The sequence below is a fragment of the Callithrix jacchus genome, chromosome 2, assembly GCF_049354715.1.
Source record: "Callithrix jacchus isolate 240 chromosome 2, calJac240_pri, whole genome shotgun sequence".
In the NCBI taxonomy this organism is placed as follows: Eukaryota; Metazoa; Chordata; class Mammalia; order Primates; family Cebidae; genus Callithrix; species Callithrix jacchus.
Window position 1 is genome coordinate 34,365,812 of NC_133503.1, and position 12,438 is coordinate 34,378,249.

The 12,438-nt window shown below is 38.1% G+C and overlaps 1 protein-coding gene across 2 annotated transcripts in view; it reads left to right on the forward strand.

The window, feature by feature from the left end:
• Nucleotides 1-11,073, forward strand: part of FBXL21P (F-box and leucine rich repeat protein 21) — a 65,104-nt gene extending 54,031 nt beyond the window's left edge. Inside the window, exon 7 of one of the 2 annotated variants that reach the window (XM_078359741.1) lies at nucleotides 10,771-11,073. In XM_078359741.1, the coding sequence (XP_078215867.1) occupies nucleotides 10,771-10,823 (53 nt within the window). In that variant the 3' untranslated portion in view covers nucleotides 10,824-11,073. The remainder of the gene's footprint in view (nucleotides 1-10,770) is intronic. The other variant, XM_078359733.1, reaches the window with a different exon arrangement.
• The last annotated feature ends 1,365 nt before the right edge of the window (nucleotides 11,074-12,438 follow it).

A 12,438-nucleotide genomic window follows, 5' to 3' on the forward strand; every position in this document is an offset into this window, starting at 1 on the left:
AGACATTTTACACATCCTGTTGGAAATGGACGACATAACATCTAAAGTATTCTTGTAAAAAATCAGGCTTAGGTCTTATAAGGCCATCAGCTCTACCTACCAGTTTCCAGGAACTATGAAGCATAGGGAGGCATGTCAAATGTACCACAGGAATGCAGTCAGCCAGATGCAGGCTGTAGGAAGGAAGTTCCACTGGATAAAGAACCTGGTTTATTTAACAAATAAATTCTGAGGAAAGGAAAAAAGAGAGGGGGCGATCTATGGATTAAAGGAGATTTACAAAATTTATCAACGAAATGTCATGTGTAGACTTTACTTAGAGTTTGAATCAAATGAGGAAATCATAGACAGAAAAAGAGAATAGGGACAATTTTAACACTTGTGATGATATTAGAAATTATTGGGCTGGGCACGGTGGCTCACGCCTGTAATCCCAGCACTTTGGGCGGCCGAGGCAGGTGGATCATGAGCTCAAGAGATTGAGACCATCCTGGTCAACATGGTGAAACCCCGTCTCTACTAAAAATACAAAAAATTAGCTGGGCATGGTGGCACGTGCCTGAAATCCCAGCTACTCAGGAGGCTAAGGCAGGAGAATTGCCTGAACCCAGGAGGCGGAGGTTGCGGTGAGCCGAGGTTGCGCCATTGCACTCCAGCCTGGGTAACGAGGGAAACTCCGTCTCAAAAAAAAAAACAACAAAAAACTGATTTTTCTGTAACCCTGGTAATATTTAGCTACCCATATTTTAAACAGTTCAATCAATCAATGACAACCCACCTCTGGTAAACATGCTCTTCAAAACAACCAATCAATAACAGCCTCTCACTTCTGACTTTCAGTCAATTAGGAACAGACTCATTCTAATAAGTGATTCCCAACCAATCAACAACAGTCTTACCTGAGCATCATGTTTCTTAATCTGTCAACAATCCCCAACATTCTGAAAGTCCACAAACCCCTGAACTCCCAGCTTCCCAAATCCATGCATAAATAAGATCAAGAGTCTGCTCTGCTTAGTAAGATTGTGCCTGACCAACGTGGCTCTTCCTAACTATTGTCGCTCAATCGGCTTTGTCTTTTTCTTTTCTTTTCTTTTTTTTTTTTTTGAGACAGAGTCTCCCTTTGTCGCCAGGCACCAGGCTGGAGTGTCGTGGCGCAATTTCGGCTAACTGCAATCTCTGCCTCCCAGGTTCAAGCAATTCTCCTGCCTCATCCTCCCGAGTAGCTGGAACTACAGGTGCATGCCACCACGCCCAGCTAATTTTTGTGTTTTTTTAGTACAGACGGGGTTTCACCATGTTGGCCAGGATGGTCTCGATCTCCTGACCTCGTGATCCACCCGCCTTGGCCTCCCAAAGTGCTGGGATTACAGGTGTGAGCCACCGCCCGCCACCAGCTTTGTCTTTTTATTTCAGATAGTGGGTGGAGTGGGGTGTCCTCCTAGGAAACATAGAAATTCCATCCTGCCCATACCCTGCAACAGAACAGCTTCACTATTAGTTATACTCTCACATGTGTGCACCGTCAAAGTATTCATAGTAGTATCATTTGTAACAGTGTAAAACAGGAAACAACCCATATATACATTAACAGTAGAATGTGAACAAATTATGGTATTTTTGTTTCATGAAATACCCTACAAGAATGCAAATGAATAAAATACAACCAAATACATCAACTTCGATGACTCTCAAAAACATAATGGTGATTAGAAGAAAGGAAATCACAGAATAAAATGCAGTATATGTTTATTAAAAGTTCAAATGTATGCTTAAAACTTTATAAATTATATCTCAAGATGGAACTGTTTCTAAAACGTTCAGATACAGGCAAATCTAAAGCATATATTATTTAGGAGCACGTACATGTATATTAAAACTATTCATATAAAGAAAAGCAAGAGAACAATTGACACTGTTTGCATTCTTGCTACCTCCAGGAGAGAGGAAGGTGATGTGATTGGGGTGGGCTCCTGGGCTTCAGGAGGGCTGATAGTGCACGTATAAACCAGGTGCTGGGCCCAGGTGTTCATTTGGTTATTATACTTTAAACTATACATATGTTTTATACATTTTATATTTTCCAGATTTTTATCTTTCAGGATTTCAACATTCACATATAATTTTATATGACAAAAAAATTTTTAAAACCAGGATACAGAGTGGAACTGAAGGAGATAGAGCCATAAAAAAGCCTACAAAAAAAAATCAATCAATCCAGGAGCTTTTTTTAAAAAAGAAAAAATAAAAAAATAGATAAATGGCTAGCTAGACTAATAAAGAAGAAAAGAGAGAAGAATTAAATAGAAACAATTTAAAATGATAAAGGAGATATGACCACTGACCCCTCAGAAAAACGATCATTAGAGAATACTACTAATAGCTCTACACAAATAAACTAGGAAATCTAGGAGAAATGGATAAATTCCTAGATACATACACCTCCCAATACCGAACTGGGAAAAAGTTGAGTTCCTGAATAGACCAGAACAAGTTCTGAAATTGAGGCAGTGATAAATAGCCTACCAACAAAAAAAAGCCCAGACCAGATGGACTTACAGCTGAATTCTACAAGAGGCACAAAGAGGAGCTGGTACCATTTCTTCTGAAACTATTCCAAACAATTGAAAAGGAGGGACTCCTGCCTAGCTCATTCTACGAGGCCAGCATCATCCTGATACCAAAAATTGGCAGAAATACAACAACAAAAAATGTCAGGTCAATATCTCTGATGAACACTGATTCATCAGAAAGAACACAAATTTTATTGAGAACAAAAATTCTCAACAAAAGATTGGCAAACCGAATCCAGAAGCACATCAGAAAGCTTATCTACCATAATCAGGTTGGCTTCATTCCTGGGATGCAAGGCTGGCTCAACATATACAAATCATTTTTAAATAATAAAAAATATTATGCAGTAAAAATTGTTTAAACATTTGTTGCATAAGTGAATGGAAGCAAGCTTACTGTACAGCATGTAACATAACAAGTACATTCCTGTATAATTTAATGCTCACAAAAAACTAAGCAATAAAGCTGAGGAAGCTTGAGGCTCAGAGAACAGAAGCGACATGTTCGGTGTCTCACGGCTGGATGAGCCAAAGCAAAGGTCCAAACTCAAATCTACTGGACTCCAGAATTCATATTATGTATTTTATTACAGTGAATGACTCATCATTCATACACAGCCTCTCTCATATTTCCAAATTTGAAGCTCAGCAATCAATATATCAGCTTCATTTTATTATCCTCTAAAATAAAGATGATGATACCAACCTTCACAGGATTCTCATAAGAATTAAATGAAGTAATATTTCTAAAAAAATTAAACTAGGCCAAGTACATATAAAACACTAAGGCCGGGCGCAGTGGCTCACACCTGTAATCCCAGCACTTTGGGAGATCGAGACAGGTGGACCATGAGGTCAAGAGATCAAGACCATCCTAGCCAACATGGTCAAAACCCATCTCTACTGAAAATACAAAAATTAGTTGGGCATGGCTGTGAGGGCCTGTAGTCAGTCCCAGCTACTCAGGAGGCTGAGGCAGGAGAATCGCTTGAACATGGGCAGCAGAAGTTGCAATGAGCTGAGATCCGACCCACACTCCAGCCTGGTGACAAAGCGAGACACTGTCTCAAATAATAATAGTATAATTAATTAATTAAAAATAAGTAAATAAATACAAATAAAACAATAAAGTTCACTCTCTCCTGCTTTCTCATCAACTCTAAAATGAAATTCAATGTAAACTTCAGTTCACTTCCTATGGGAGCCAATTATAACCCCTAAGATACAACCCCAAATGCCATAATTTTGAATGTTGAAATCCCAAAAGATCAAAATCACGAAACTATAATTCTGGGAAAAAAACATTTAAAAAAAATGTTAAAGATATGCATTTACATTTTCAAAAGGGAGTTTACTTGAGACACATAAAAACGGGACAGAACATTGTAGGCTACTTTACACAATAAAATAGGCAAAAATACATATTTTTACAAGCATAAGCACTTGGGTATACTAATAACAGTCATATGTCTGTAACAGTGATAAGCAAATAAATCCTATTAATTGAGAAATAGGTCAAAAAGGGAAATATTTAAGTGCATATTGCTATTGTTGGAAATTGTGTGCACCCAGATTTAAAATTGCAGTTTTCTGAAATACTGTGATGCACAACCCAAGTCTTTTGATGGGCTCGGTCAAAAACCACAATGAATCACCATCATAACATATGGACATTCAAAGATCCAAGATCTCGAGAAATTTTATCTTTCACAAATGCGGATGTACAAAAGGAACATCTCTCCATTTACTGAAGATGTTTCAACATTTTTCTATGTGGCACTGCTCTTTTAAACAGGCACAATGTTTACACACAAAGTCAGTGTTGTGATAATATACTTTTGTGAAGTCAAATTTGCAAAAATCTATGCAATGAATGAGAACTTTCTGAAAGTCTCTACACAATTTATACCTCCAGTATTGCAAATGATGCAAAGATGAAATAGATAGCATAGTGAATTGTAAACATATAATGCTGAAAACTTTAAATAATGAAAGAAAATCTAAAAAGAAAAAAACTGAAAAGAAAGTTTGACATATGAAAAAGTATATTACAGGAATAGATTGTAGGTATTGCACAAAGGTAGTCTGTAAGAAATGACTGACTTTCACAGGCATTGACCATATTTTGAAATCTTGTATTTCAATGAATAATGCTTTTTTTTTGTATTTCAATGAATAACTGACATGGCTTTCCTCAGAGAATATGTTCACCTTCATTTTCCATGTGGCACTGCTCTTTTAAACTTTCTTTTATGATTCTGTCTGAAGAACATAAGCCTTCCCTATTAAGTTTTCCCATCTTTGATGCCATGCTTCCGTGTCATTTTGGCTGCATGGAAGTCCATTATCAGAAACAACACTGGTCTAAAATTGTTGCATGTCTTCTCATCCTACCATGCATATAACTATTTTCTAACCAGGAAGTAACTTCACTGGCTTCTTCAGGCAAATGCGGCTTTAATTCATTAAAAGTTCCTGAAATGTAATCAGATGGAAGGAATGCTAATATAGGCAACTGATGCCTTTTTAAACTGAAGTTTTCTCCCCTGCCATATCGCATGGCCAATCCACTCATCTGAAATTTTCACCAATGGCTTCTCTTTAAACCACACTTAATTTCCAAATAGAGACACTAAGAAGGTAATAGCTCCGCCTAATATGATGCAATTATCCTGTTATTGTGATTTTCAGGATTTTTAGATGTAAGGGATTTTAGACTTTAAGGATTTGGACTTTAGGGACTGATCTTTTGGAATTTCCACATTTAGGATTAAGGAATTTGAATTGTGTCTGTCAGAATTAAGATCGAAAACCGTTTCCAATATCCTGTGGTTGGAGTAGGTTACGGAAACCAGGAGAAGATCTCATAATAAGGTGACCTTGTTTATAGGGCAAATTCTAGAGGCCCCATATACGAAATGGGATGTGTATCTCAAAAAGACTCTGAGGTCCATGTTCTGATTTTGAGGCCCTTGCTGTGTCATGAATAAATGTTAAAGAGGTTTACATCGCTGTCGTGGGTAGGCAGACATTTTCCCCTGTCGATTGTTTCTCCTATTCTTTTATTTCTTTCTGGTAAGCCACTGGCCAAAGAAATCATTTCCTTTTCTTGTGTCAAAGCGAATTGTAGACAGGTGGATCACCTGGGATCAGGAGTTTGAGACCAGCCTGGCCACATGGTGAGGCCCCATCTCTACTAAAAATACAAAAATTAGCCTGGCATGGTGGTATGCACCTGCGGTCCCAGCTACTCAGAAGGCTGCAACCGGAATCATTTGAACCTGGGTGGTGGAGGTTGCAGTGGGCCGAGATCGCACCACTACACACCAGCCTGGGCGACAGACCGAGGATCCATCTCACAAAAAATAAGGGTCTCTGTTGTTACAAGAGCAATTCAATCCCCTGTTTGGCCTGACTCAAACGTTTAGAACTAGACTTTTTCAGTGTCACACTCTGTGTTCTGTAGAGACTGAAGAAATAGTCCAAGCAATAAAACAAAGCTGGAAGAAAAAAGCGAACTGTGTCTTTTGTTGATAGCTTGCCTATTGATTTGTAAGACGCGTCTGTACTGATTGTTCTAATTAGACAGGCAATATATTCTTACTGCAAGCATTACCCCAACATTCAAGAAAGTGTAAAACAAATCCCCACTAATGTGTTTTGTGTATGTAGTTTTCTTTTTATTTTTAACTTATTGCTATCATCAGGAAAATACCAGTGTTTTATTAAATGTGCACTATCCTCAACTGAGCACAGAACCAAAAGTAAAATGCAAGAAAAGAGTAAAGATTTGAGTAGAATGTTAAATAACAGAAGAGTTAAAGTATTTCACATGTCTGGCTGCTTTTATTTGGATAAAATTTACATAACACCATTTGGTTTTACTTACCGTTGGGAATAATGGGTGAGAGGGTATGGAAATGAGAAATCTCTTCAGTATCTTTGATTGTTTATTTGATTTGCACTTTGGAAGCCTTTGTGAAAAGGATGGAGCCTATGTGCTTTGCAAAGGGTTATTGGCTGGGTGTCCTGACTAAACAGGTGGGGATCCTTCCCTCTCTCCTCCTCCTCCTGTTTCACTGGAAAGAACCTACCCAGAAACAGCAGTCTGTGCTAGGCCACTGACTTGTTAACCAAATTCAGAAACCCAAAGAAAGTCCAGAACCACCCTACTAAAGCCTGCATACTCATGATCAGAGTGAAGAAGGCATGAAATCCACATGTTTTGGCCAGTGGAAGCCTTAGCTTAATAATGAGTCCCCATTTGGTGCCTTCCATCTCTGACTTGACAATGCAAAGTAAACATTGGAATCATCCCATTCTACCCGTCCCCATCCCCCTTCCTTCACACACACACACACACACACACACACACACACACACACACAGACACACACAAATCCTCTGTGCTGACTGAGAAAGAATGGAAATATTTACAAGTATGAGAGATTAGTCATCACCACTGTGGGAAGTGAAATAAGCAAGAGGGAATTTGAAGGCAATAATAATTTTAAGATAGGAAATTATTTCTAAGTTTTCTAATGAATGGGGTGTGTCTATAGCCATAGCACCCTGAACATACTCAATCTAATGTATGGGGTGGCTGACTTAGCCTACAACAGAGGAACCTAAATAAGCATTCTCCAATAAGTCATTTCCTTTGTCATTGATAGAATGACAGGTTATAATCTGTCATTATGGGACAGGTTATAATCGTTACAACAGAGTGGGCATTTGGTTTTATTTGCTTTAAATTAAGCTTCAGGCTGCTGAAGGTGAAACATACACATACAATACAACTTCACACTGCGCCAAATGCAGTATTTCAAGGTTTGAGTGATACTACCAGGAAGTTTTTTGGCTAGAGGCCCCTGAGGGAGCATTTGCTAAGTCAGGGTGGCATATCTGAAGTGCACAGACTCTGAATTTCCTGCATGAGTTCAAGCAGACATTACTGATCAAGCACATCATTCTGTCAAACTAGTCACAGACATGTCCCTAGGATCTTGCTCAGCACAGAACCTTTCTCAACTGTTAATGTATTGAAGTTAGCATATAGATTAAAATCTACTAGGCATCCCTGATGGAGATTAATTTGCCTTAATTCGGAGTCTTGGTCCTTGTTTTTTTCGGTCTCCCAGACTCAGACTCAGGGAGAGTGATTCAAGTTCATCAAGTTACTGGGGACCAAATAAATTAATACAGTGATAGATGAATCCATGATAGATAGATAGGAAATGCATATGATTTTTCAATGGCAATAACTCTTCAATAATGGGGGAAATGCTCCCTTTTTGCTGTTGTAATCCTTGAGAAAGTGGTTTCATGAATACAAAATGGGAGCAAAAAAAAAAAAGGTGAAGAATTTTAAAGGCTTTTCCAACCAACTGTATAGTCTAATTTGAAATACATTTCCTTTCCCATGAAAAAAATGGAGTAGAAAGTGTCTCCCACGGCCATCACCTAAGAGACCCAAGAACCTCTGGCTCTTTGATTCCCTTTTCAGTTCCTAGGCCCATGTTTTTAAATTATGAGTGCCTGGAGGTGAGCCAGGCAATACAAGAAGCTGCAGGATAAACATGGTGACGTAGGCATCAGTGTTTCCTTAGGATCTGGGAATAGGGGAAGAGGAAAAGGAAGAACTATTATATATATCAAATGCCTTTTATATCTGCTAATATTTAATCTGTTTTAAGTTGAGATTTAATTAATAAACCATAAAATCCATTTCTTAAATTGTACAATTCACTGGTTTTTAAGTATATTCATGAAGTCATGCAACCTTTATCACTAATTGCAGAGCACTTTCATCACCCCTAAATGAAAAACCATGCACGTTAGTAGCCGTTCCCCATTCTCCACTTTCCTGGCACCTGGCAACTATTAATCTACTTTTCTCTGCATGAATTTGCCTATTCTAGACATTTCATATAAATGGAATCCTACAGTAGGTGGCCTTTTGTGCCCAGCTTCTTTCACCTAGTATAATGTCTTCAAGGTTCATCCAGGTATCAGTACTTCATTCTTTTTTTTTAATGACTGGATAATACCATTGAATGGATATACTAACATGTTTATTCATTCATCAGTTGATGGACATTCGGGTTGTCTCCACTCTGGGACCATTATTAATAATGCTGCTATGATCATTTGTGTACAAGTTTTGTATGGACATATGTTTTTATTTCTCTTGGGTATATACCTAGAAGTGAAATTGCTGAGTCATATGGTAACTCTATGTTGGACTTTCTGAGGAACTGTCAAGTCATCTTCCAACTCAATTACATGTGCACTAGCAATGTATGAGACTTCCAGCTTCTCCACATTCTCACCAATATTTGTTGTTACCTGTATTTTCAATTACAGTGATCCTAGTGGGTGTAAAATGGTATCTCATTGTTTTAATTTGAATTTATTTAATTGCTAAGGATAATGAGCATCTTTTCTTGTGCTCGTTAACCATTTATTTATCTTTTTTGGAGAAATGTCTATTTAAATCCTTTGTCCAGGTTTTAATTGGACTCCTTATCTTTTTATTGTTGAGTTGTAAGAATTCTTTATATATGCTATATGCTAGACCTTTGTCAAATATATCATTAACAAATATCTTATTCCATTATGTGGTTTTCATTTTCAATTTCTTGATAATGTTCTTTGAAGCAAACAAGTTTTCTAATTTTGATGAAGTTTTATTATGTACTTTTCCTTTGACTGCTTGTGTTTTAGCTGTCATATCTAAGAAACCATTGTCTAATCCAAAGTCATAGGATATTTTTTAGCTTCACTGAGGTATAATTTATAAACACAAAACTGCACATACTTAATGTATGTATTTTGTTGAGTTTGAACATGCATACACATGTGATAGCATTTAGAATCAAGGTACTAAACATATTCATAACTTTCAAAACTTGTATTCTTTTAGGTGTGTGGTCTTTGTTTATTATTATTTTTGTGTATGGTAAGAACACAACATGAGATCTATCCTCCTAGCATGTTTTTCAGTACACAATGCCATATTTTAACTATAGGTACTATGTTGTACAGCAGATCTCTAGAAGTTTTTCATCTTGCATGACTGAAGCTTTATACCCATTGAGCAACAGTTGCCCATTTTCAACTCATTCAAGCCCCTGGTAATCACAATTCTATTTTCCTCTTCTGGGTGTTTGACTATTTTAAATATCTCATGTAACTGGAATTACCTAGTGTTTGTCCTTCTGTGACTGTCTTATTTCACTTAGCTTAATGTCCTCTACGTTCATTCATGTTACTATAAATGGAAGGATTTCCTTCTTTTCTTAGGGTGGAATAATATTCCATGGTATGTATATGCCCCCACTTTCTTTATCCATTCATCTTTTGACACACATTTAGTTTGTTTCCTTATCTTAGCTGTTGTGAATAATGCTACAGTTAACATGGGAATACAGATAGTGTTTCAGGATCCTGATTTCAATTCTCTTGGATGTATACACCCAGAAGTGGGATTGCTAGATCACAAGGTAGTTCTATTTTTAATTTTTGGAGGAGCCTCTATACTGTTTTCCATCGTGGCTGCACCATTCTCTACATTCCCACAACACAGTAAAAAAGCTGGCAATCTTTGTGTTCCCCTCCAAGTATTTGTGACTGATCTCGAGTCCCCATCATGGTTGATTCCACTTTCAAGTGAGCCTGCCACTGAACACCCGGCAGCACAACAAGAAAGCTGGTGGTCTTTATATTTTCCTCCCAAATAGTTGTGACTGATTTCACGTCCTCGGCAGAGTTGATTCAATCTTCAAGAGCCTGCAACTCAACATCTGGCAGCACAGCAAGAAAGCTGGCGGTCTTTGTGTTCTCCTCCCAAGTAGTTGTGACGGATGTCGTGTCCCTTTCGTGGTTGACTCCGACTTCAAGTGAGCCTGCCACGGAACATCTGGCACCACAGCAGTAAAGTTGGTGTTCTTTGTGTTCTCCTTGCAAGTAGTTGTGACTGATCTCTAGTCCCTGTTAGGGTTGACTCCGCCTTTAAGTGAGCCTGCCACTGAACATCCGGCACCACAGCAAGAAATCTGATGGTCTTTGTGTTCTCCCAGGTACTTATGACTGATCTTAAGTCCCCTACAGGGTTGACTCTGCCTTCAAGTGAGCCTGCCACCGGATATCCAGCACCACCACAAGAAAGCTCATGGTCTTTGTGTTCTTCTCACAGGTACTTATGACTGTTTTCGAGTCCCCATTAGGGTTGACTTTGCCTTCAAGTGAGCCTGCCACTGAACATCCAGCACCACGGCAAGAAAGCTGGTGGTCTTTGTGTTCTCCCCGCAAGTAGTTGTGACTGATCTCGAGTCCCCTTCAGGGTAGACTCTGCCTTCAAGTGAGCCTGTCAGTGAACATCTGGTACTACAGCAAGAAAGCTGATAATATTTGTTTCCTTACTTACTGTGTTTGTAGACAAATGTGAATGTAACTTCATGCTTAATGAAATAAATTTTTGTTGATTAAAAAAATAAAAGAGACTCTTTCTCCCATTAAGTTTTCTTGGCACCCTTGTCAAAAATCAATTGATATCTGGATTCTCAGTGCTGGTTCACTGACCTATACATCTATTCCATGCCAGTACATACAGTCTTCATTACTGTTGATTTGTAGTAAAATTTGAAATCTAGAAGTGGGAGTATTCTACTTTTCTCTTCTTTTTACAAAATGGCTTTGGTAATTCTGAATCCTTTCTATTTCCATATGAATTTTAGAGTCAGCTTGTTGGTTTCTGGGATCAAAAGCAACTTGAATTGTGATAGAAATTGAACTGAATCTGCAGATCAACTTAGGGAATACTGCCATCTGGATTATATGAAGGTTTTCAATGAATTTTAGGTGTTGCCATCTTGATAATACTAAGTTCTTCCCATATTAAAGAACATGTGGTGTACTTCCATTGGTTTAGGTTCTCTTAAGTTTCTGCCAATACTCTTACTCTTTTCAGAATATATCTTGTGCTTCATTTTTTGGAGTTACTACTAGTATTTCATTCTTTTTGATGCTGTTATAAATGAAATTGTTTTCTTAATCTCATTTCCAGAATGTTCATTTCTAGGGAATAAAACTAGAATTGCTTTTTGTATATCTAGTTGTGCATTGGTATCTATGGGGAATTGGTTCTCAGACCCCCAACAGATGTCAAAAGTTGCACAGACTCAAGTCCTGCAGTTGGCTCTTTGGAACCCCCATATACAAAACATCAGCCCTCTATCCATGGGTTTCACATCCATTGAATTCTGCATTTTGATCTGCATTTGGTTTCAGAGGTACAACCTTTGGATATCAAAGGCTGATTATATTTGTATATTGAGAGATAATGGACATTCCATTAAGACTAAAACATACTAATTCATTTCAACCTTTAAAATAACATCATGTGGCAATTCTGGAAATCATATTTCCTCCCAACCCTTCCCAAATCTTCAAGGTTTGCTGTTGTTTCTGTTTTACTGTGGTGGTTGATTTTGTTTATTTACTGACCTTTCTGATAATGTTCATAATCTTTGTCATGTGTGGCCACTAAGTGTCTGCTTATGTTTGGCCAATTAATGTTTAGACAGAGATTTTCATAAACACCTGGAATCAATAAGTATCCCTGTCTTTGCTAAGGGGTTTATTGTGTCTGCTAAGGGATGCCTTCAACATTCAGCCAGGCAGTCTACAGCTCTCCCTAAGCCTTCACTCCCTGCTGTGCAAAGCATCAAGGTCAGCCCAAGGTAGTATCTTAGGGCCTTCTCATGTCTTTCCTGAGTACCTTCAGGCTCTAGGCATGCACACAGCCCCACACATGGCTTTGTTCTTTTAGATTCTTAAGAATATGTAGGAGTTTTTCAAAGTC